Here is a 27,180-nt window from a genome sequence, read left to right on the forward strand (position 1 = left end):
TCTTAAATAGGAAATAAAATTTAAAATAGTATACAGAGTGAAGTAAGCCAGAAAGATAAAGAACATTACAGCATACTAACACATATATATGGAATTTAGAAAGATGGTAATGATAACCCTATATGCAAAACAGAAAAAGAGACACAGAAGTACAGAACAGACTTTTGAACTCTATGGGAGAAGGTGAGGGTGGGATGTTTCGAAAGAACAGCATGTATATTATCTATAGTGAAACAGATCACCAGCCCAGGTGGGATGCATGAGACAAGTGCTCGGGCCTGGTGCACTGGGAAGACCCAGAGGAATCGGGTGGAGAGGGAGGTGGGAGGGGGGATCAGGATGGGGAATACATGTAACTCCATGGCTGATTCATGTCAATGTATGACAAAACCCACTGCAATGTTGTGAAGTAATTAGCCTCCAACTAATAAAAATAAATGAAAAAAATAAAAAAAAATTAAAAAAAATAGTAGTATTTTGGTATCATTTCTTTTCTACATCTCCTTACCCTTGTTGCTGCACTATGTACATTGTCAAATTCTTTTTTTGAACAAAGCATAAAATACATGGTATCTAGTTAGATCTTTAAAAGATATCCCCAAACTAACCACTTCTTACTGTCTCCATCACTATTGCCTGGTTTCATGGAGTACTATCCACTATGATTAGTTTCCTAAGTTTTTGCTCCTATGTTTCCTGTGCCTCCCCCACTTCCCCATGGGCTGTTCTTCTGGGTGATCCTGTTCAAGTCAGGTCATGCCAAATCCTGACACACCTTGGCTCAAAGTTCTCCAAAAGTGAAAGCTGTTGAAGCTGAATGAATCGTCAACGGGACTCATTACAGCATTTTGTGTATACGCGATTAAATTTTTCCATGGCAAGAAGTTAAAAAAAAAAAAAAAAGGCCCAGACCCTCTAGAGGCGTTCCATCTGAAAAGCCCAATCTTTACAACACCACGCAGTCCTTGGGCCATGTGAACCCACTTCCTCTTTGCTCTCATTTGTTACTACTTCTGGGCAGTCACATAACCTGCTGCCAGCGCAGCTTCCACCTGAGAGCTTCTGAACGCGCTGTCTCCTCTGCCTGGAACACTCCTTCCCTGGATACTTGCATGGTCTCTCACTTTTCAGGATTTGCAGAAACGCCATTCTCTGGCAAGCTTCCATGGCCCACCCTACCATTATCTAAACTTCTATCACTCCCATTCCTGAATTCCTTGCTGCTTCCCCTGCTTTACTTTTCTCTCTGTCTAATCACCATTTAATATACTACACATCTTATGTGACTATTGCCTAACTTCCCCATTAGAACAGAGGCCGTGTAAGAGTGGGGACAGTGGTTTCTTCTGTGTCACATTCCCAGTGCCTGCAATAACATTTATTATATTGTGGGCATTCGATAAATAATTCTTTAGTGAATGCATGATTAAATAAGAGGACTAAAATGTTATCTATGGATGGTGAGATATTAAAACAAGAGTTGTGTTAGGTGACAGATGGAAATTGGGAAACTATATTTTACTTTATCTTTTCCAAAAAAATTGGCTAGATTCTGGTGCACCCTCTCAATAGGCTATTTAAATGAGAATGTGGTTATTTACATCAGGACAGAACATTAACCTAAGTAGATAGAAGGGTGTTGGGGTGCGGGCTCTCGGCCTGCAGTGTGGTTAGAGGACTTTAACTGCTGAGGGACAGGAACGGGCAGCTGTGGGAAAGAGAAGGGAAAGTAATTCTTTGATCCTCTTGTTGGAAAATCAAGGTAGTAGCGCTCCTCTTACAGTCCAAACATCCTCCTGGACATCCCTCCTCCCACCCTAACTGCTGGTGCCTGTAAGGCATTCTCCTGGTGCACCGAGGAGTCCTAACTCGCACACTCTATTCCGCGCCGTGCTATGGCACTCAGGGATCCAGAATTCACATTTCCAGTTCACCTGTTTCACAGTCACGCACCCCCCAAATAAGAAGGGCCTTTTTTGATACTCACTGTGGTGACTGACAGGAATAACCAGCCCATAGAACCTTACCATGAAGCAGTGCAGGTCTGCATCTACAAGATAGCAAACCGGTGGGCTCCCTTTCAATAAAGAGCACAGGCTCTGGAGTCTGAAGGATGGCGCTCTGAATCCTGGCTCCTTCCTCTCCTACCTATGCCATCGGGGGTATGTTACTTGACCTTTTGATGTGTTTTCTTTTTTTTTTTTTTTTTAAATTTTTTTATTAGTTGGAGGCTAATTACTTCACAACATTTCAGTGGGTTTTGTCATACATTGATATGAATCAGCCATAGATTTACACTTATTCCCCAACCCGATCCCCCCTCCCACCTCCCTCTCCACCCGATTCCTCTGGGTCTTCCCTGATGTGTTTTCTTATCTGTAAAACGTGAATACAAATCCCTAATGTCTGATTTTTCACAAGGATTAAAGGAAGCAGTTTACAGCATCTCATGCAGCACTTGATTCACAGCAGATGCAAAGCATATGATGGTGACTCTGATTTTGTCCTTTCATGCCATAAGCAGACATCTGCAGTGGAGACTTCCTCTGAATTTAACAAGAAGGTAGACAGCATTGCATGTCAGGCTCTCCAACCTCTCTTCTCCTTACTGTCTGTCACCCAGGAGCAAAATGTCCCTATTACTTTCCATATCTGCTCCCAATTCAGAGAAATGTAGGTTTGTTCCCTTTTCTAGGTTTTACCACTCTGCTTTTGCACTTAACACCATACTTACTCAAGATCTCCTTAAATCACGCTTCTTCTTCCCTCTCCAAAGGACCCTTACTCTTAGTCCACAAACCATATACTTTCTTCTCCCTTAATTCTGAACAATGCATTTCCTGATAATGATGATGACAACTGTACAGGCTAGCATTTACTGAAATCTATGGGCCAGGCCCTGCAGCAAGAAATACAGAACCATTCTTTCATTTGATCGTCTCCATAATTCAACAAGAAATGTTCTTTAAAAGTATTTATACCTGCTTGAGTGCCATTCTCTTTTTTCTTATCAAGTATGCAAGAAAAGCTCTAATTACCAATGCTGAAATGCCAACTTAATCTGCAGTACCTTTGAAAAGTGAAAGTGAAGTCGCTCAGTCATTTCTGATTCTTTGCAACCCCATGGACTGTAGCCTACCAGGCTCCTCTGTCCATGGGATTTTCCAGGCAAGAGTACTGGAGTGGGTTACCATTTTCTTCTCCAGAGGATCTTCCCAACCCACGGATTGAACCCAGGTCTCCCACATAGTAGTAGTACCTTTGCAATTTAATTAATTCTTCTATGCCTCAAATAAATAAGTGCCTAAAGGTCATGATTTACTCCATGTTTCCAAACTCATCAGCCATTTCTTGTTCTTCATCCCACTTGACCTCTCTGAAGCCTAGGATGGGTTACCTTCCCTCCTCAAAATGTTCCCTTCTCACTGCATTAGACACTTCTGTTAAAGCACTCTTCCTCCTCAAAAGGAGATTTGTTGGAGATCAGCCCTTGGTCCATCTCTAATCTTTACCATAATCACTCTCTTCACACGGTCATGTTAGTCTCCTAGATTTAGTTATCTACTCCATGCAGATGACTCCTCAATTTAAATCTCATGGGTCCTCCCTTTTTCAACACCTATAACATTACCAGCTGCTTGCAGGGCATCTTCCTGTCCATAACTTATAATCAATTTGACTACAACTGAAGACCCATGAATGGCCTTCCTTCTGAAACTTACTCCATCTCCTATTAAGTGAAACCACCACCTTCTAAGCAACTGCACCAAAATTTTCCTATCATCTGTTGTCTTCTACATTTAATCAGGTACTGAATTAACTGATTCAGCCAGGTGGCACCTTCAAAAATCTCTAGTTTCTGCCCCTTCTCTCTATCCTCATTGCTCTAGTTTATCTATCTCAGCCTGAACCACTTTAACTCATGAGGAATCACTGCAGTTCTTCCCATGTGGTGTCGCTGTGCCTTTCCCTTCCAACCCCTCAGCAGACTTCTACCAGATTTGTATTCCTAAAGCACAATGCTCATTATAGCAAATCATTTCTATATTAAACCTTATACAATTTCCCCATTTTCTACAAAACGTGGTTTAAATTCCTGAGCCTTGCACAATTTGGTCCAATCTTACCTCTAGCCTCATTCCCATCTTTCTCTTTCATGTACTCTTCATTCCAGCAGAATTAGTCACCATTCCCTTCCAACTTCAGAGACGGAAGTCTCTTTTTGAGCCTTTGCCACTCAATTTTCTGCCTCTGCTATTTTCCCTAGTTAGATTCATGTTCTCAAATTTCTACCTTTCCCTCAGGATCCCACCCCAAATGTAATCTCTGCTTTGAAGTCTTCTCTGTCCACTCCAACCAGCCGGCTTTTCTACCTTAAGGCTATGAGGTCATTCACTCTTTCATCTGAAAAATACTGCTTTATTCGGCAATTCCTACATGGCAGCTGCAGGTGCTGGTTCTCTAATGGTGAGTAAAACAAACATCATCATCATATTTCAGATATTTAAGGCCATATCTCGGAGAAGGCAATGGCACCCCACTCCAGTACTTTTGTCTGGAAAATCCCATGGACAGAGGAGCCTGGTGGGCTGCAGTCCATGGGGTCGCTAACAGTCGGACACGACTGAGCAACTTCACTTTCACTTTTCACTTTCATGCATTGGAGAAGGAAATGGCAACCCACTCCAGTGTTCTTGCCTGGAGAATCCCAGGGACGGCGGAGCCTGGTGGGCTGCTGTGTACGGGGTCGTACAGAGTCGGATACGACTGAAGCGACTTAGCAGCAGCAGCAGGCCATATCTTAGTTCCTTCACTAAACTGACTGGTTTTTTAGGATCAAGGCATTGTCAAGTTCTTCCATTTCCCCAACCCCCAGGATGAAACTAATCAGTATTTGCTCAAAGAATTCATGACTGAATACATCACTGGCTCCAGGCTACTCTGAGGAAGAGGGAACGCCAAGTGGTTAACACCTCCCAGGCCATATGCTGACAGCACAGCCCACCAGGCCATATTGCCTTAAGATCTGTTGAAGGGTTATAGTCTCATGACACAGTTCATCTCGCTACTACAACTGTGAGGAATTACCCTGAGAAGTTTCTAAAAATCCCTAGCAAATAGTGAGTGCATAGAGTCAATTAACTTGGAAATTCTTCTGACTTCATGGCTTGAAACCACAATTAGGAAGACCTAACCCTGGCAATATATTTATTTCTAAGAGGATTATTTTTTGAAGTACTTGTACTTCACTGAGAAAACTAACTTCTATATGCAGACAGACTGGCTTCACAGGTGCTAACACATCTCTGTGTGTGTTGCGAACACTCAGTTGTGTCTGACTCTTTTGCAACCCTAGGGGCTATAGGCCGCCAGGCTCCTCTGGCCATGGGACCATGGGACTTCCCACGGACAGCCAAGAATACTGAAGTGGGAGGGGTGTTCCTGACTCAGGGATCAAACCCATGTCTTTTGTGTCTCCTGCACCGGGAGGCAGATTCTTTACCACTGCCCTACATGGGAAGCCCAAAAACACCTTTCATTTTTATACATTCAATCCTCAGTGAGGATTTAACCCTGACATACAATTGAACAATGGTGCTGGGGTTTGGCCAAGGCGGCAGGATGGGCAGAAGACAACCATCGGGGCTGGTTCCAGGTAAATTGGACGTAAGGCCGGGAGGAGGGGAAGTGCTGTCTTGGCCATAGGTCCCAGGTAATCTGGAGAGCTGATCTCATATTCATCATCCCAGGCTCAACTGCCAGGGCAGCTGCATGAGGGGAGCTTTCCCCATCAGCAATTCCTTCCACTTGAAAACAGGCCTAACTTGGCAGCATCAGTTTATGCTTCTAAGTCACTGAAAAATATCCCAGGAGTGTAAAATCCAGACGCTTTAACCGTCCCCAACTTGTAATTTATTTTCAAGTGCGATGCCAGGTTTGGAGAATACAACAGGCATGACGGTACCGCTTATAGAATTTAATAACAAATTGCGCTTAATATAAATGCCTCAACATTCTTAAGTTTGTAAAAGAATACCTTATATTCTTAAATTTGTAGAAGAATATTCTCCAGAAGTCTGAACATTTTCAGATTAAAAACACGTGAGTTAATTTTTAGTGCTCCAGTAAGTGGCCAGAGTTCCAGCAGCCAGTGACTGCTATGACCTTGTGCTAAGTCCCTGAGCCTCTTTGGGCTTCTAAATTCTTCATGTGTAGAATCACAAGATAACATCTAATACATCTTCCAGCTCTAAAATTCTATGATTCCTAGTCGTATATATATATATACATATATATATAGAGAGAGAGGACACACAGGACAACAAGCAAAGATCACATTTTCAAACTGAAATATTTCAAACATATTTACAAAAAAAAAAAAGCTTAAAACCACAGAATTTCTGAGTTGGAAGGACCCTAATGGTAAGCTTAATTTTAAGAACTGTGAACATTTTAGATACATTTAACACAATTACAAACTGAGAAAACATACAATTAACACTCAATTTACCTGTTGTAATGGGGCCTCTGATAGCATGGAAAATCAAAATTTAGAGACAAAGAAAAACCTTTATGTTAGGCAAAGATTTCAACTTTTCTCAGTAAAACTGAAATTGAGTAACTAAAGCATTTAGTTTCAGTAAATCCAAGGAGGGCACTGCCCTGGGTAGTTAAATCCTGATAATAAAGGACTGACTTTTCTGAGGAGAGGTCAAAAATGCTTTGACTACACAAGTGGGGGTGGGAGAGAAATATACAAGCCAAACAAAGAATGAAAATTTTTACTCTACAAAAAATTTTTTTTTAAATTCTTACAAACTACATAAAAATAACTAGGAGGATTAGATAACATGTAATGTATGCCTGAAGTAAGTGCAAAATAAAGATTTTAATTGGGGGATATATTCTTTGAAGACAAAAATTATTAATGTAAGTTTTAAAGTCTTTTAAAATAGCCTAAAGTCTCTCAGCACATTGTCTTTGATACAAACCTAATTTGAGATAATTAAGAGTATCCTCTGACTCTGTGATATTCAAATTTACTTGGAATTAAATATCACTGATTTCTTTCTGTTTAAAGGCATATAATTATCTTCATGTTATATTTTTCTTGCTTAGAAAACCCATTGTATCGCCTTCACTGAAATACACTGGGTAGAGAAGTAACTAAATAATTTGGCTCTTAATGATCGAAAGTACTTAGAGACATCATTTAGCAGGGAATTTAATTTGTACTATAGTAAACACAGCTGCCGGGCACGAGAATTTAGACCACTCTGCGAAGAAGACAATTAACTGCTCCTTCAGAAGAAAAGAACATAAGATAAAGCATTTCAGCTATTCTTCTGTGATTTCCTGTGGAAAACCCCCTACAAAATTAGGAGAATTACAAGTCAGTAGAAATGGGAAATTTTCTCTGTCTGATTTCTTGTTGTCGCTTTACTGGTTAATTTACATCCCAGACACTGATGGGGCAAAAGAGAAAACGCGATATAAGTGTCAGACTGAGGTTAACCAACATATTGTACCATCTACATATTATGATGTAAGCAAAAGGAGGAAGGGAGAAACACCAAAATTTCTAACATGGTTGAGGATAACATCAGCCAGCAATCTGGAAAAATGATAGTACTTTAAACCTGCTAAAAACCCTCCCATGTGATAGCTTTGTATTGTTCATCCTATGCAGACTAAAACACAAAGTATATGAAATGAATCATATACTTTTGTACTTAGATAAAATGTTCTGCAAGCAATTAATTTCTATTACTTTTAGAAATTTGCCAGAAAATAACTTCCCTGTAATCAAATCTTGATTTTTCCCTTATTATAAAGTACAATTTATTAAGAAAAAACTCTTTTGAAAGGTATAAAAAAGGGATCTACTTCTCATTAAGCATCTTAACATAAGGTAGCTTCCTTGTCCTGTAGTATTTTAGCTTATTTTTGAACCAGTCCAATGATAATGAACTTCATCCTGAGGCTATACATTCCATCCCCAGGCAGCTCTGACTCTCAGTAACAACTGAACCCTCTCTCCCCCAGGGCTCCACCCAGGGCTTTTTATCACCTCTTCTTGGGACAGACGGGACATATCTCATCCTTCTCTCCTATGACAGCCATCCAAATATTTGAAGACAACCAAATTTGCCAGGCTATAAGTAGTCTCGTGATCAGTGACTACCTCACTTTGAGGAAGGTTCGGGTTCGGTCACCACTCTGCTCTGAACACATTCAAGTTGGTTTTTAATTCTCTACAGTGGTGGTGCGAAGCAGGGTACACAGTTTTCCTGGTGCAAGAGTGAGACCACTGGTCTTAAATACTACCCTTCTCCTAAGGGAGCCTAATGTGCAATTACTTGTTTGGCTCTCACATCACATTGTTGGTTCATGTTGAGCCCATTATTAACTAAAACTTCTAGATTTCTTCACCTGCATATCCCTCCCACCCTGTACTTGTAGTAATTTGTTTTCTGGAGGCATTCAGCTTTTTAAAATAGCATTGCCTAAGCGGTTAGCCCTAGGAGAGGGTGGGACGAATGGAGAGAGTAACATGGAAACATATAAACCACGTGTAAAGCAGATAGCCAGTGGGAATGTGCTCTATGATTCAGGGAGCTCAAACTGGCGCTCTGTGGCAACCTGGAGGGGTGGGAGGGGGTGGGAGGGGGTGGGAGGGCCAGGAGGGAGGCCACACATGTATTCCTGCTGATGCTCATGTTGGTGTACGGCAGAAACCAACACAATATTGTGAAGCAATTACCCTTCAATTAAAAATAACTTTTTAGAAAAAGAGACATGACAACAAAAAGAAAGTTAGCCCTTTGTTTTGATGGAGATATGGATGCCGAAAAATATTTCTGAATTTTAAAACTCAAAACTAATAAATTTTATATTAAAAAAGAACATGGCTCTTTGCCTCAGCTTTTCAAAATGAATTTGAACTTGAATTATTTGTTATCTATCACTCCGTGTCACTGCAAATTTGATAAAACATCCATTGAAGACAATGATAAAATACACTGCAGGAGCTGCAGAGAGACCCCTGAGGCTAGAGATATCCCTCCAGGTTGACATCACCAACAGGAGAAATACTGTTAACCCCCAAGTACCAAACCAAAGAGCTCCAACAGCTCAGTACTACACCGTCCCAGAAATCCTGCCAAAGAAAACACTGAGAGATATCTGGTGTGATTTGTTCTTACTAAGGTGCCTGAAATGGATACCTAGCTCTCTGGTCCCTACTTTGAAAATGCATCTTTCAAATGCCATGAGCATTCTGTTAAAAACAGAAGTTGAGACTACCGAGCCAGGAGGTGAGCTCAAAGGAAAGGTGCACTTCCCCCAGCCCTACACACCTACCTACACACACACACACACACACTGCAGAACACCCTCTGAGGAGGCATTCCTCCAGTGAATCCTGAGTAACCTCGTATCATCACCTTCACACACACACACACACACACACACACACACACACACTGCAGAACACCCTCTGAGGAGGCATTCCTCCAGTGAATCCTGAGTAACCTCGTATCATCACCTTGTATGTACCTGTATGAACTGCTCCCTGTCTGCTCATGTAAGTCTGGAGGCAGAGACGATCACATTCGAGCATGTGACCACGGCACTCAGCACGTGGTGAGCACCAGACAAGCCATGTGCTCCACGAATGAGGAAAGGACGAAGGCCAGGGAAGCTTTAAAATCTACAAATGGAATGTTCTAGGCTTAGATGGATCCAGGTTTCTGAACTAACAATCCAGAATACAATTTAAATCAAGGCTCTGACTGATCCCTTTCCTAGGTTACTATTTTAAAAAGTAATAAAACAACGATGTTATCATGACTTCTAAAGGGTCTGGTTAATCTCATATAAATTCTATGAGACTGATAAATATTGATATTGAAAAAATAAAATTAAATCAGTAAGATGGGAAATCCCTGAAACTGAACAAAAACGAAAAATTTGACTAACTATACTTCTAATGGCACTGTAGCTATATAGAAGGAAAAAATTATCCTAAGAGTTTTTGAACATATTACTCTGACTACCCTCTCTTGAATATATTTGAAGGTCAGAGGACTGCAAAAAAAAAAAAAAAAAACAAACTATATTTAGTAAGTTCATAGCTAGTACTGATATTGGTATAGCAATTCTGAAGCTATTCTGTATTTATCAGAGGACTGAGCAAACTGCGTGGGTATGCTGATGTCAGTGGCAACTAGGGTTTCATTACTGGAGAAAGGCAACACAAATATGGAGCAGAGGAAGAAGGGAAGAGGCCCGTGATGTCAGACTGGAATTAAAAGGTATCAATATGAATTCAAGATTAAAAACAAACAAACAGAAACACAGGTTTCTAGCTCTGCCTACTCAGACTGGAAGAAATTTCTCCAACAAAAGGAACCAGGGCTCCTTGGAGAGATGGTTGATTACAGGACGGGGGTAGGAAAAGGAAAAGTATAGTATGAACTGACAGTATCATATTACTTCATAAATAAGGAAATATTCAAAATCAAGTGGGGACATGTCAAAAGGATACAGAAGCTAGCATGAAAGACTCCTACTGGCTAAGAGTCAGACAATTTTAACATCAAAATAAATAATGACAGGAATGGCTTATAATACACTGAAAAAAAAAATCCATGAGTACATAGAGAAATTAAGTTTTTAAAGGAATGTGAAGAACAGAGATTGTTTTTGTTTTTTTAAACAGAATTTCTTTTTAAATTATTTATTTGGCTGTGCTGGGTCTTTTTTTTTTTTTTTTTTAATATTTATTCATTTATTTGGCTGCACCAGGTCTTAGTTGCAGCATGTGGGATCTAGTTCCCTGACCAGGGATTGAACCTGGGCCCCCTGCATTGGGAGCTCAGAGTGTTAACCACTGGGCCAGCAGGGAAGTCCCAAGAATTTCTTTTTAAACAGAGAATTTCAGCTAACAAAATTTATAAAACAAAAATGAAAAAAAGTGATATAAATACACAATCACAAATCTGTAATCATCAACTACTGATAACAATTGATTCACCAGAGAATCATCCGTGGAAGCTAAAACCACTGGAAAAAGACGTTAAGGATGGTAGCTTGTACAACGGTGGCTGCAGTGATGACAAGTGATTGGAGTCTGGATGAGTTTTGAAGGCACAGCCAATAGGATGACCTGATGGGTTACAGTAGTTCAGGATAACTCCAAGGTTTCTGACCTGAGCAACTGAAGGATAGAGCTGCCATTTCCTGAGAAAGGAGAGATATTAGGAGGGGTAGATTGGCAGGGAAGATTCAGAATTCAGTTTGTTAACTACCAGATACCCAAACGATGTCAATCAAGCAGCTAAGCCTGGAGCCTAGATTTCAGAGTAGAAGTCTAGGCTAGATAAAAGAATTTGGAGTCATCAGCATACCTACGTTACATAAAGGGATAAGATGGAGGAAATGGAGAAAGAAACCCTTCTTGGCCAAGTTTTAACTAAACAAGCTAACTTTCTACTTAAGTTTCTATTTCTAGCTAAGCTTCTAATTAGTGAGCAACAATTGACTACCCAAAGAATGAAAGAGAACCCAGTTTAATTCAGTAAATATTTGTTGTACATCTCCCAATAGAAGAATATCATGAAGAAATAAGATATGGTGCCTGTCCTCAAAAAATAAGGTCTAGAGGTGGGGAGACAGGCATGTAAGCAAGTAACTAAATGAATACGAGGAACAGTAGCGGATGCAATCAAAGATTTCACAGGCTGATTAAGGAAGAACATTCAGAGGTCAGCTAACTCAGCTGGAAAAGTGAGGGCAAATCAGGCAGATTTCTGAAAGAGTGGTTACTGATAAATGCGTCAGAAAACTACATAAGAAATAAATTACATGACAAGGAGCTGAAATGATATTCCAAAGAGATAAAATTAAATTCAGGACAAAACATCCCCACAATTCATAAAGAACACTCAGAAAAAACTCCATGGCTATTAAAAGTCAAGTTAATAACAAAATACATTTTAAAAATATAAAGACCGTGGGTCAGGAAGAAATCAGGATCAAGTAGGATTACAGGGCAGGTAGGCTTTTTGAGCTTGTCTTTGCCAGGAGAAAAGAGAGCAGACCGATTCAGAGACTACAAAAGACGGTTCGTGTACAAAAGCAGCGTGAGAAGCAGTGTATGATGAATGAAACGCCTTACCAAGAATAAGGTAGGTTCCCAAAGCTGACATTCACAGAGCACTTACCATGCGTTGGGCACTGCTCTTTACATATACTAACTCATTTTAATCTTTCCAACAACCCTGGGAGGCAAGGGCTCTTAAGCTTCCCTTTTTACAGATGCAGAGAGGTTAACCAAGTTGTCCAAGATTAAACAACTAATAAGGGGCAGAGTTGGATTTGAACCCAAGGTAGTGTGCTCTAGAGTCTGCTACATCACTTCCCTAGAAATCTGTAAGCTGCTGAGGAATGTCCTACCAAGCTCATTAAGTGAAAAAAGCAAGAGGCGGAGTGTTTTATAGATTAACAGAATATAAGCGTGTGTATAGATGAATATGCTGTATAGTTTACATGTATTGGGATACACATGGTCCTTACACACATAAACATATATACACATAGACTTGTATATGCGTGGAATATTTTTGGAAGCCTACCCAAAGAAATTCAAAGTAGTGCTTCTCTCTGGGGAGGAGAGGGATCTTAGAAAGAAGGGAAGCTTACTTTTCACTATGTGTATCTTTGTATTATTTGAATTTCTATTAATTTCTATGTGACACTTTTAAATAAGTAAAAAAACTTCTTACTTAAAAAATAAAACAACAAGAATGGCACACAGACTAGACATTCTCTAGTGAGGGAGGATACTTGATCATACAATTTCAGGGATAAGGGGGGTTTAGATGTCTTAGTTTTCCCACGGGGAGATGGGTGGGAAGAAATGATTGCTATTTGTTACTTTGGTTCCCTCTCTGGAGTTTACCAGTACTCATTGTGCTTGGGGATCCAACCGCCCACCTTGGTCAACATGTCCGAGTTGCAGCTAACACCACTGCAGATCCAGGGGATGGAGGCTGCGAATGGTTATTAATGCAGTCACCTTGCCTCACACTCTCTGTCCCCGGTGTGACCTCCAGGGACGGGCTGTGAAACAACGACCATGAGGACCTAGAAACCTTTGATCTGGTGCCCCTTAAACCTGTTTCAGCTTCCAGGAAAGCAGACTTTCTGCTGCAGGACTTGGTGCCCTAACACGGTGAGCCTGAGACTGCTGCTGCGGCCCCCTTCCAGAGCTGAAGATGGAAATCTGAATAACGGAAAGTCAGAGCTGAGCAGCCAAGAGAAGCCAAACGACAGTGTCAGCTCTGAATCCAGTGGGCCTTGAAGCTAGCTAGCTATTTCTTTGGACTTCCCAACTTTTTAAACAAATAAGTTGCCATTTGCTGCTTAGTTTTAATTGGTTTTTCTCTCACGGCCATGGAAAGATTCCAATAGACAGAGAAACTGAGGCAGACAAAGCCCCATTTCAACCTCAAAGTCTGGTGTCATGCCCAGGGTCTAAGTTGGAGTGTCCCAACTCACTGACTGATGGGACACAGGATTTCAAAGTCAGGTGAATGGGGGAGGAAAAGGAGGCTGGTGAGACGGTAAGAACAAGATGGAACAGCAGGCGGAGGGGAGCTGTGATGGCTGGTTGAAGACTGTATTTCCAATAACAACCAAGGACTATTATGTCTATATAATAGTTATATAGACTATTTGTCTCTTCTTTAGCGACATTATGATAGTGCTAGTGGTAGTCTGGGAAAGATAATTCTAGCATCTCCTGCACATTGACGAATCATTTACTATACAGATAATTACTGGCTACCTACTATATGCTACATATTATTCAAGGTGCTAAACATACAGCAGTAAACACAACAGGAAAAGAAAAAAAATCTCCTCCCTTCGTGGAGCTAACAATCATATTTTTTCTTAAAAACATAAAATGTCCTGAATGAACATTTAATGCTATAGATGTGTCACAGACTGTGTTAGATGTTATTATGACAATTACTTAACCCTAATACAATTCATATTTCTGCAAAGTAGGTATTTTTTATTTTCATTTTATAAATGAGGAAAATAACGTCTGATGAGATTATGTGACTTGTTGGAGGTCACGCTATCTGTAAATCATATAATCTCAAGTAAAATCTAGCTTTTGCTTTCAAGTATGTTATTTTGCTCACTAAACCACAGCTCTATTTAACGACCATATGACAGATGTCATATAGCAACTCAATGGGTTTACTCAGATCCTGCAAAGTCCCTAGGTATTATGTAACTAACGCATGAATAAAGAACCTTACATGAAGTGATTTATTATCTTCTCTTGATCTGACTATTGCTCATTAGGTTAATATCCAGGATGTGATCTCATATCTGCTTTGTTTATGAAATCTTGCAGTGGTATGCTAGAATTGGCTTGACCAACTCACAAGAACTGTTAAATTTTCAGAAAATTTGCAAACCAGTTGACTTTATGTTGATAGCTTGAAAGTGATCATAGTGCAAGTATTTACATCAAGAAAATTAACAAATACTACAAATCAGGGTTTTGTTTCAATTTGCTTTTTTTCCTGAACAGTCAAATGTTAAGCATTTACTAGGGCACAACTGTATTTAAGGTCCACCATCTACTCAATGGAGAGATATCACAGGAATTATTCTGTTAGAAAATATTCAAAATACTGGCAAACTTTCCAACTTGCAAGATTTTAATAATAATGATCCCAGGAGGTACTAGTGGTAAATGTGGGAGATGTAAGTGATGTGGGTTTGATCCCCGGGTTGGGAAGATCCCCTGGAGAAGGGAATGGCAACCCACTCTAGCATTCTTGCCTGGAGAATCCCATGGACAGAGGAGCCTGATATGCTACATAGTCCATAGGGTTGCAAAGAGTCAGACACAACTGAAGCCATGCACGTAAGAGATACCATGGATACATGTAAATATCTTTCCCAGTGCATATTGGGCCTAAAATGATCATTATCCCAGACTTTCAGAACCACTGCTTTGTAAGCTTAATGCCATAAGACACTTTTAATGGGTTGAATATTATCCTCCCTAAATTCATGTCTACCCAGAACCTCAGAATGTGGTCTTATTTGGAAATGGGGTCTTCACAGACATAATTAATTAAGATGAGGTCAGACTGGATTACGGTGGGCCCTAAACACAATGACTATTGTCTTTATGGGAGAAAAGGAGATTCAGACACAGAAAGACAAAGGGGAAATCTGGGGAAGACAAAGGCAGAAACGAGCAATACAGCTACAAGCCAAAGAATGTCAAGGATTGCCAGCAACCACCAGAGGCTACAAGAGGCAAGGAAGCCTTCTTCCATAGAGCCTTCAGAGGGAGCACGGCCCTGCTGACAACTTGATTTTGGACTTCTAGCTTCCAGAACTGTGAGAGAGTAAATGTCTGTTGCTTTAGACCACCTAATTTGTGGTAATTTGTTACGGCAGCTCTAGGAAACTAAAACAATACTTGTGCAAATTATCAGATGCATAATGCCTAAGAGAACACGGTTAAAGAGCCTGAAAAGAATTAAGATAAATTCCTTTCTGGCCACTTGCTACCGATCAATATTTTTATAAGAAATCATGCATAGCATCTAAAAGTAAGCTTTTGACATAGCATCTGTTTTCAATCTCCCACATTCGTACCTTTAGAAAGAAGGACATGGCATAAATAGAGTGGAAGCAATATTAATTAGTGAAGTTGTGCTGAAAATAAATTAGTGGACTGGTGAAGCTTTTGTGTAGCTCCATGGTCCCATAAACCAATCAACAAAACTCTTGTTCAATACTCAAATTAATGGATTTTGGAATACAAAAAATAGAAGCAAGCTATCACTTTTAAGTGTTTACTCTGTGCCATGCACTGAGCAGCTCAATTCATACGTATATCCTATGAAACAGGCATTACTTATCTCAACTTTACAAATGAAGAAACTGAGGCTTGGCCAAGCTAAATACTAATAACATTGTCAGTAGGTGGCAAAACTAGGAATCAATCTTTTCAGCTATGAACTGACTGACTTCAGAGCCAATACTTTAAAAAAAAGCAAACCTAAAAGTATGGTCCATAAGCCACCTGAACTTTACCCTAGACCAGAGCCTGGTGTAGAACCAGAAATGTGCAGCTTTATTATCTCCTTTCAGGACTTCAATTAGACAGCTTTACTCTTTCTTTTGTAATCTGTATCTCACCATTTAAGTTTTCCTTCTCTTGTGCTATAGTCCAGGAAATTACTTTAGTTCTAATTTTAAATTTGGTAATTCTTTCTCCCATCTCTAATCTTAATTTTAACTCATTCACTGAGTTAAGTCACTTCAGTGATGATATTTTTAATTTAGAATTCTGATTTTTTTTCTTAACAATAGGTCTCAAGTATTTCCCATGTTGTGTAATCCTCATAATTTTTTAAACAGTATTCTATTCCATGGTTACACCATGTTTACCTATTCATTCACCTGTTGTTATATCTTGTCATTATATGAGTCCTTAGGAATTATCACAGAATTATCATACTAATGGACCCACAGTGATTTAGCATGAGTGGAATGGGCCCCTGACATCTCTGCAGTTAAAATATTCTTGGGTGATTCTGATGCACATTCATGGTTGAGAACCATAGATTTAAAGAACCCCTGTAATTAAAAGTATTCCCATGATGGTGAAGAGTCTGGACTATTAAATCACACTGCCTGCACCGAAATCTTGGGCTCCATGCCTGAGATCAGGGTAAGCTTTTTAACTTCTGTGGACTTTGGTTTCCTCATTTGTCAAATAAGGATTGCAGAACCCACTGCTGTGGGCTGTAATGAGTAAATGAGAAGATGTAAATAAGCACAGCAAGCCATCCTTACAACTGTTCTTCGGGGCGGATGGGGACGGACGGGTGAGAGGCTTTATCTGTGAGAGTCTGCATGCATCTTTCAGTCCACCCACATGAGCGCTCAGCGAGGTGAGTGGGGGCTAGAGGACTCTGGTCTGAAATCCACCTGGCGGGTGGGGAGAGAAGGCTCTAGAGGACTCCGGTCTGAAATCCAGCTGGCGGGTGGGGAGAGAAGGCTGTGACAGTGGGGTAGCTCACAGCCTCAGCTCTAGATTTGCTGAAAGTTGAAAATCGGCTTGTCTGTGGAGGGCCTTAGTACTTAGTACCTTTGAGGGCCATAGTACTTCTGTATGTTCTTATCTTCTCTAGAAGAATTACCAGTATGTGACCTGACAAGACCGGAATTCTTAAATGTAATGAAAAAAAGGCTATCTAATCTTCAGACTGAGACCCCTGGGGTTGGAAGAAGCCATCCGAGATTTGCTTCTGATTAAATAATGGTCCCAGGAACAATCATGTATTTAAGGAAAAGTGGATGAGAGAAAAATGGGAATAGTCAGCCGAGGAAGGTCACCAAGGGGTGATGGATCAAAACAAAGCTTAAGGTTCACACTATCTGTAAATTCAAGCCTAAGCCTATTAGGTTAATAGTTACATTTTTACTATACTCCTAATAGTTATGTTTCACAGCTATGATTTGTGCTAGAAGCTTCTTCTCATGAGTAGTTTTCTCTAGTTCATAACGTAGACTATGACTACATACCATAAATTTAGAGGGCTGTTTTTAAAAACATTCTACAAGGTAATATTTTGTTCTGGAGGCCCAAAGAAAAACTTTTGAAAGAAAAATATCTAGAAGTCTAGGTTACGGTTACACATGGAAGGAGTTTTGTCTGCTTGCCAAGACAGGACCTGACACAGAGTGCTCAATAAATATTTGTTAAATGAACTGTTTTCTCTCTTTTGGCTTCAACCTCTAATGGTTAACTTCATGCTTAATCAGCAATCCTGTGGAAGAGTAAGAAAGGAAAAGCGGTGACGCATACTCCCTTTCAGGGCTATCGCTACTATGTCTCCTCGCTTCCCCACCTGATACCCAAAGTGAAGGGAGGCTTTCCTGGGACTTGTGTTGAGCCGCCTTAATTGTTTCCACTCTCTAGGAACAGGTAAAAATACAAAAATGTACTTTTTAAAAAGTATAAAAGTAAAAAAAAAAATTTAAAAAGACAGCCTATATATCTTTTTTATTAGCAATTTTTAAAATCAGCTGCTGTCAGAAAGCTAAAGTGAAACGTACTCTGCACTACTGGTTCTTAACTGTGTTTGAATCCTTCCATTTGAAAATCTGATGGAAAGTTATATTTATCTCCCCAGGAATATGTATGTGTATATATATATATATATATATATATATATATATATATACACACACACACACACATATATATATACACACATATTGGGTTGGCCAAAAAGGTTCACTCGGGGTTTAAAAACCCAAATGAACCTTTTTGGCCAACCCAATAACTTTCTGCATATATATTAAGAAGTTCCAAATCCCTCTGAAACCAGTAAGAGGGATCCAGGTTACAAAGTGCTTTTCTTCAATATACAGAGCACAGGGCTCTTGATCTAGGGGATACAGTTATTTTTCCTTTTTAACATATGCAACTAGTGAACAGATTAGGGATACTGATGGAAATTTTAATAAATGCTATGAAGTAGGTTTTATGTGCAAACCTAATTGACTGTTGGTGATCCTCTTCCCTGTTGTTTTTAGTAACTGAGTCAGATTAAATTATTCAAAACTAGTACTATAAAGAGATACTTAAAATGGCAAACCTCCTAAACCAGACAAGTCCATACAAAGGAAAGGGAGGTTACACAAGGATATGTGATATCCCTAAATGCCACAAGAGATCAGCCAGTCTTCATCTGACCTTGACAGAAACTTAACATTTAGGATTTTAAAGTGAGAGGCACCAAGAGTAGAGACTTAAGAAGGAAAAAAAAATCATGGGGGTCATGGAGACAATAAACATTGTCTGTTGTTAATCTAAACATTTCAATACTTGCCTTCTGTTTAATCTGAAACACTCCGGAAAGAAAACATATGTCAGAACTAGCTTTCAGAAAACATTTGATTAAAAATAGTTACACTTACATCAGCTGTGTTTCAAGTTGTAGTCCACTGCATTTGATATTTATAACTAAAGAGAAAATAAGAATACCGACTGGTCAGCTACTCGTATTTTAGAATCAAGGTCACTGACAGCTTTCTGGTTGGAGTGGGCCAAGCTGGAGGATGTGACATCGGCTGAGGATGCGTGCTTTCTGGACACTCCGCAAGAGAATCAGTGAGGATTTTTGAAGCCCTGTGGGGCTGTTCCTCTTGGCAACTTTCCACCTCTGTGAAGGGGAAGGTAGTTTGGTTAATAAAAAAAAATCTCATGTATAACTTTCGGGAAAGAGGGAAATGAGCCTTCCCTGGCACTCCTTGCTGAGTCAAAAACAGGCAGGGACAGGCTTGGCCTCGAGGAAGGCACTTGTGCTTTTCTGCCAGCCTCTCCCATTCGGAGCTCCATGATGAAATTAGAACTGAGGAAACTTTAAAGGAGAACTTGGTAGGACTGTAAAATAGATTATGAAATGTTTAACACCAGGAAAGCTTTCCTTTAAAATGGACAAGATACATATTTCCGCATCTGTATTTTTGCATATTTATGCAAGTTAGTCTGCATATTTTCCCTAGATTTTCTCTAAATGTTATTATTATTTTCTTCCTGTAGGAGTCAGAATAAATTCCACATTGTCAATAGATAAATTTTATCTGAATAATAAAGAAGAAATCAACAGAATCAAAGTGAAACTGAAAGTGTTAGTCACTCAGTCGTGTCCAACCCTTTGTGATCCCAAGAACTGTAGCCCACCAGGCTCCTCTGTCCATGAAATTATCCAAGCAAGAATACTGGAGTGGGTTGCCATTACCTTCTCCAGGGGATCTTCCCCACCAGGGGTGGAACCCGGGTCTGCCACATTGCAGGCAGATTCTTAACCATCTGAACCACCAGGGAAGCCCCCAATAGAATTAAAGTGAACACTAATCTTCAATGGATCCCAGTCTTAACTCTTATTTGCCTGAAAAAAAAAAAAGCCATCAGGTGTAATAGAAAATATGAGCTAAAACCAGTAAAAAAATTTCTATCAGAGATGGAAAGTTCAGAGCAGTGATTTACCTATGAAGAACAAGGGAAAAGTGATCAATGGGTGGGGCTTCAGCAATAACTATGTTTTATTTTAGAAACAGATCAGAAGAAAATATGGTAAAATGTTAATACAGTTGGCCCTCTGTATCCTCAGGTTCCACATTCGTTATTCAACCAACCTCAGATGGAAAAAACATGTTTTTAAATTCCAGAAAGTTCCAAAAAGTAAAATAAACTGGCTGCACACTGGTAACTATTTATATAGTATTTACATTGTATGAGGCATTAAAATAATCTGGAGATGGTTTAAAGTATACAGAAGGATGTGCACAGATTATATGCAAATACTGCCGCATTTTATAAAAAGGGACTTGAGCATCCATGAATTACGGCATCTGTGGGGATCCTAGTAACAATCCTCCAGGATACTGACTGTCCCTATTAAATCAAGTAGTGGTATATGGTGTCCTTTACATCAATTTTTAAATGTTCTATACACATGGAATTTTTTATAATTAAAACAATGCTTTAAAAACTATGTGAAGGTTTACACAGCAAAACTCTTGAAAGCTAAGTGGTATCCACTGACATGAAAGAAACATGCAGAACACCAGATGGTTCAATAGCCCTAATCCTAGAAACAATCTCAATATAGTAAGAGTGTGTCTAAGCCTAGCCTACACCCAGCTTATTGGAAATGGGGTTTAAGCATGGGACAAAATTCCAGTGGCAAATGGAGAACTGGAGTAGACTCTGAGAGTTGGTTTTAAAATGATTTAACTTTAGGTGTCATATTTGGACAATCAGCAAGAGACAAACCCAAGCAGGTTATATATTTACAAGTTCCATAAACCACAGCTAGGGGTCTGCAGCCCCCAAACCACAGCCAGTCCCCATAGCTGTGGGGCTGGCCCTCAACACCTCACAGACCCTGTCTTAGACCGAGTCATGCTGAACCACCAGCGGCCCAGGGGCCTCTCCAGACATGGCATGCTCTCCCGGGGGCACGATGAGAAGAGAAGGAAGTGAGGCTGGAGGAGAGAGAGGAAGGTAAGAAGCTGCAGAGGAGGAAAAGGCAGAGCCCAGAACATTCCACTCTTAAGCCTGAACAAATATACTTTAATAAACACGTATCATATGTAAATTTCAGAAATACCATTTCCTTCCCTGTGAGTGTAAATGCTCTCCCTCTGAAGTTCCTGCAGAAATGGGATTTGGGGAAGAGTGTGGGGGCACTGTCCATGACCCCTCCCTCTACGGGAAGGGAGGCTGAGACCACTGCACAGATGTTCTCCCTGCTCTCAACAGCAGCTACACAGGTTTACAGCCTTGACTGAACCCATCTCCACTTTCACTTTCTCTTCTGTAATAGTTGTAACGGAGAATCAACAGAGTTCCTACGTTAACTGTTGGGTATGCAGTTATCATAGTACACAGAAAGTTTAGGCTATGTTTTCTCTTCTCTTTTCTATCTTTCTCCTTAATATCCAGGCACACTAATTCAGACATTCTAAAAGAAATTATAGAGTCACCATGATCATCAGCTTGAAAATAAACATCTAATAATCAGGAAAAGTATATAGGCAATTCTATATAACCTATGAGCTACTGTCTTATATAGCAGACAGTATGCAAAGAAGAAGGGTTAAGACTTTGCATCTAGATCAGTGGTGCTCAAGGAGGGTGATTCTGCCCCCAGGACAAGTGGCAACGTCTGCAGACACTGATTGTCACAACTATAGCAATGCTGTTGGCATCTAGAGGGTACAACTTAGGGATGCTGCGGAATACCCTCCAGTGAAGCTGAAAACCTTCCAAAGCATGAAGTCTTCTCACCCTAAACACTAGTAGTGATGAGTGAGAAACCCTGATTGAGCTGTATCTGTCACACAACTTCTCTTGCAGCCTCACATGGGGTGGGTGCTTAGTGAACTGCTTCAGACATGTATGACTGTGACGATCCTCCCGATAAAGACACACGCTGAGAGCAATTCCTTCCTCTGACTAAATTTTATATGTAAGAGGGATTTATATCCCTTTGTAAACCAAAAGTTCACCCTTAACTATCCTTTGTGAAAAAGAGCATTAAAAGTGATACTGGAACATGAGCTCTGGAAAAACTACCTTGTTTGACTCTTTCTTTTCTCCCCATACCAGCTCTTCTGATTAAGAGCTTCTATGATAAATAAAATTATTTCCTTTAACTATTACAAACTTTCAGTGAGTGATGACAGGCTAAGAGAACAATGATAGTTTGTAACAAACTCTCTGAACTGCTCTATGTTTTCTTATAATTGGATTAAATGCTTAATAAATATATGTTAAATTAGTGAATAAAAACCAATTGGGTGAAATAGTGAAGCTGCAGCTGAAGGTCAATAATGACTAATCATACACATTTATATTTTGACTACCTTAGTATTAGCTGTTTACATATCTAGATTTCTCAGTAAGTATTAAACTCTTTGATACATAAACTATGATTTGAGAAAAACATCGAATATCCACTAGGTTGTTTTATTTCTAGACTATTTTGTAAATGTGAGGCGTCAACCACTACATGAGAAGGATGTATGAAGACTGAGCATATGGAGAAGGAAATGGCAACCCACTCCAGTACTCTTGCCAGGAAAACCCCATGAACAGAGGGAGCCTGGTGGGCTACAATCCATGGGGTCACAAAGAGTCTGACACAACTTAGCGACTAATCAGCAGCAGCAGAAAGACTATAATGGGCCCTACTCCCCTTACCCAAGCAAGTCTGAGGATCTGGTCTGCCCAGCCCATGCCTTTGGAGCAGCACTTGCCCTTCAGACATTCCCTTGACACTGTGCTCTTTCTCATCCCTCTGACCTGTTTCCTGACCCAACCAGTAAGTTGGCTAATTCTGCTTTAAAAAATACTGTTCCTCCTTAGAATGAACCTCTCAAGCAAAGAGCTAGCTGGAATGCCTAAAGATTGCGAGGGACTTTTCCCCCACTCACAAGAAACCACTGTGTGATCATTTTTATACCTGCTTGTTAATAAACACTGACACCCTTAGCAGAAAAAAAAAAAAAAAAAGAAAAGGCTGAGCATAATAGGATATATAAAGCTTTTCCATTGGGTAACAAATTTATAACAAAGTTACTACTATGTGTCTTTTAGTATCAAGAACTGTTACTTAGCTACAAAAGACTAGAGCAATACAAGTCAACACTTGACAACATTGTAATTTATATTTGTTTGTTACAGAGACAGTCCAGAAAAAAAAAACAACTCCCAGTTTTACTCTTAATGCTAATTCTTCAGTAATTACAATCATAATCAGTGTCAATGCCCGTAACATGTATCACACATATGAACACATACAGTGTTTATATACAGGACACACAGACATGTTGTTAAAAACATGTGTTGGATTTGACTCCCAGATATCTGAGTACCCATTATTCCTGAGCTCCTCTCTCTTGCTGCCCAGAGTTATAATTCTGTGTCTTGTCTTACTACCATCCTCCCATGTCCTGTTCCCTAGGTCTCTGCCCCCAGTCTCCCAAATGGACATGTTCCACGCAACAGTTCAATGAGCAAGAGTCTGCTGTAGGATGACACGCCACCAGTCCTGTGAGGACCGCAGGGCTTCCTTTTAAGAGCCTCGGTTTCCTCACAGGTATTAAGACTTTTTACCTACCAGGGCTGTTATGAGGATAGAAAAGATAATGTATGAGAGTTTCAGTTCAGTTCAGTTGCTCAGTTGTGTCTGACTCTCTGCGACCCCATGAACCACAGCACGCCAAGCCTCCCTGTCCATCGCCAACTCCCGGAGTCCACCCAAACCCATGTCCATTGTGTCGGTGATGCCATCCAACCATCTCATCCTCTGTCATCCCCTTCTCCTCCCACCCTCAATCTTTCCCAGCATCAGGGTCTTTTCAAATGAGTCAGCTCTTCGCATGAGGTGGCCAGCGTATTAGAGTTTCAGCTTCAACATCAGTCCTTCCAATGAACACCCAGGACTGATATCCTTTAGGATGGACTGGTTGGATCTCCTTGCAGTCCAAGGGACTCTCAAGAGTCTTCTCCAACACCACAGTTCAAAAGGATCAATTCTTCTGCGCTCAGCTTTTTTTATAGTCCAACTCTCACATTCATACATGACCACTGGAAAAACCATAGCCTTGACTAGACAGACCTTTGTTGACAAAGTAACATCTCTGCTTTTTAATATGCTGTCTAGGTTGGTCATAACTTTCCTTCCAAGGAGGAAATGTATGTAAAGCACTTGGCAAATCTTTGGTGCTTAATATAAATTAATCCCCTTGTTTTATTGCTGTTCTTATTTCCTCATTCAGATTCTAAAGGACCAGAGACCATAAATCTGTGGCTAAACCCATATTTATCCAGACTAATAATCCTGAACAGGAAATACATCTTTCGTTCCACACAAGAGCTTGGATAGGAGACTTAAAATGCAAACACAATGGATAGGACTAATACTACAATATTATTCAAGAGGTAAAGAATCAAGGATTTTGTTTTGGACCACGGAAAATAAATTAGAAAGTCCTGAGCCTAGAAGTGGGCTATGAGGAGAGGGAGGGAACAAAATGCAAGGCTGGCAAAACCAAAGATCAATTTCTCTGATATCACAATTTTACTAGGGGTCTGTCTTGTACAAATGAAAATGTTTATAAAAGATGAAACTGCAATATTTGACTGGTTCATCTGCAAAACTGTTAACAATCAGTCTATGAAACATGACATCACATTATAAAAATAAAAAACTCAAGCTACCTCAGCACAAGATATTCTCAATTAAATACAAAGAAAGAAAAAGAACCTGAAGAAGTAGAAAAAGCTCAGCTAAGCCCACCAGAGCATGTCATGAGCAGTATGTTCCAAGGACCATCACGTGCAGATGAATAGTTGCTCAAGCAGAGGCCCCTTTGGACCACTGAGGTACATTTTCTCATTCAATCTTTAGAAGACTACAAAGCACAGACCCTTAACAAGTCTGCATTTTGCACATTCAGGTACTGAGGTTTAGAAGTGCTGGATAACTCAGTCAAAGGCACACAGCTGGTAGCAGAGTCTGGATCAGAATTCATGATCTGAGGTATTCTACTATATAGTCCACACACTCAGTCATCTGAGTCTTGATTTTTGCTAGATCTCTAAAGACCTGAAATTGAGTGCTCTCTCAAAGCATTTTTCAAGTCTTAGGAAGTATACAACTAAACAAATTTTTAAGATAATCAAGAAATAATAAAAGTTTCGTTAATATTGAGATAATTTGTACTAAATGGAAATATTAACAGTTTTAGAATCTGTCACTTCTATTGCTATGAGACACATTTCTACATAAATATTATAAATAATCAGGTGAACACTTCAGCTTATAAGCAGAGGCAAATAGTAGTTATTTAACGCATTCCTTTCTTTTGCTCTGAGGATACCAAATCTTCCAGAATTCACATGGAAAGACATCACAAACTTACTTTGACCTGAGGGTAGGACTTCTTGTTCTTTTCACTAGATGCACCGGGGAGTCCTCCATGGGAAGGGCCTTCACACACATAACGGAAACGAAATCCTCTCTGCAAAGGTGAATGCAAGGTGAACAGGTTTGAGGAATACGTACCAAAAACTTATAAGGACAAAGTTACACCAAATTTTAAATTCTTGTGTGTATTAGAGGAGACCCAAACTGTGAAAGAGGACTGTATATGAGAACCACTTCTCCCCATAACCTTATCATGACTATTGATGTTGACTGATACTTGCTCCCTGAGCTGTGGCTTAAAAGCCAGGTCCCTGGCCCTGAAGAAGCTCTCCTTCTGCGCTGTGTGGAGAGTAAACTGCTGCAGACTTTAGGCCTAAGGACTCGACACGCTACAGCTTGCCTGCATCAGTTTCCTCATCTCACATTGCTGCTGCCAAGCTCTGAAACTGGCCATATGACTTAAAGTTAAGCTTCTCTGACTCTTATTTAAAGGCATTCCTTTACCTACCCTGATGACAGTGGGTTCAGGATGGAATACAGAAACGTCTTGTTAAATATACCCCACCAGGGTTATAGAACACACCCTCTGCAAGGCCCCACATCTGGTCAGTAACTCTCAACAGTTCAGAAGGTAAGAAGTTTCGATTTAAGATTATTAGTACTATCAAGTTCAAGTGGATACATTAACTGACCTGAATGAATCCAAACCCAGAGAGTCCCTTTATATATTAATTCAAGAAATTTTACAGACACAGTAATATCAACTAGGAATTAGCAAGAAGCCTTTACTATGCGGGCTGATAAACACCTGAGTTCCATGTATTTTTTAATCTATACAAGTAAGAAGATTAGACCAGACCATATTCGAGGTCTACTCCAGTTTTAAGATTTTATGACTTAAAAAGCTAACAGCTGTAATTGTGCATATTTGCACATAAAGAATAAAACAAGGGCATTTATGAGAATGGCTCTCATCATCATATTAAGGGAGATTTCAACATTTTTCCTGAAAGACTCTGCTTTATAAAGATATCAAACAATTTGTGGTAGTGTTAGTAGTTTATACAGTCTCTTGACCAGATGGTCTTCCATTTTTCAAATAACACCCTTTAAAGAAAAGAATATGTTAATACACTTTAAGGAACATTCTCACCTTTCATTTATTTTATTGTGGGACTGACTTCATATAAACAGTGCTAGATGCTTAGGCCCTCAGAAGCTCCACACACCACTACTTGTGGGGGGGCGGCTTTCTACCCTGCACGCTGGGTAGTGGAGATCAGTGAATATAGAGGTTTTGATGGCTTTAAGCTAATGGACCAATGTAAATGTCTGCCCTCCTCAAACTGTACGTCATTTCACTATGCCACATAGGGTCTTGAAAAACAGCCTGAGAGGTTCAGGGAAAGCACCTGGAATTGCTTCTAAATTCATGAGACTTTTCTAATCTCCAAAGAGGACCAGACTAAAGCATATTTTATAGGACCAGTGAGACCTGACATAAATTCCCTAGGGGAGGAAGCTACCGCATGTCACACCTGGGCCTGGGGTACATGGTCAACTCATTAAAGTGGGGCCTAAGACAACTCTTGAAAAGGGTTCCTTAGGTGACCCCAAA

General features: G+C 40.0%; 1 protein-coding gene across 2 annotated transcripts in view; it reads right to left on the reverse strand.

Annotated features, from left to right (window-relative positions):
• The window catches only part of NFKB1 (nuclear factor kappa B subunit 1), a 122,312-nt gene that overhangs the window by 58,819 nt on the left and 36,313 nt on the right, over positions 1–27,180 (reverse strand). For both annotated transcript variants that reach the window (XM_043870898.1, XM_043870896.1), the window contains exon 5: positions 25,558–25,656. In XM_043870898.1, the coding sequence (XP_043726833.1) occupies positions 25,558–25,656 (99 nt within the window). The remainder of the gene's footprint in view (positions 1–25,557; positions 25,657–27,180) is intronic.

Source organism: Cervus elaphus, chromosome 17, assembly GCF_910594005.1.
Source record: "Cervus elaphus chromosome 17, mCerEla1.1, whole genome shotgun sequence".
In the NCBI taxonomy this organism is placed as follows: Eukaryota; Metazoa; Chordata; class Mammalia; order Artiodactyla; family Cervidae; genus Cervus; species Cervus elaphus.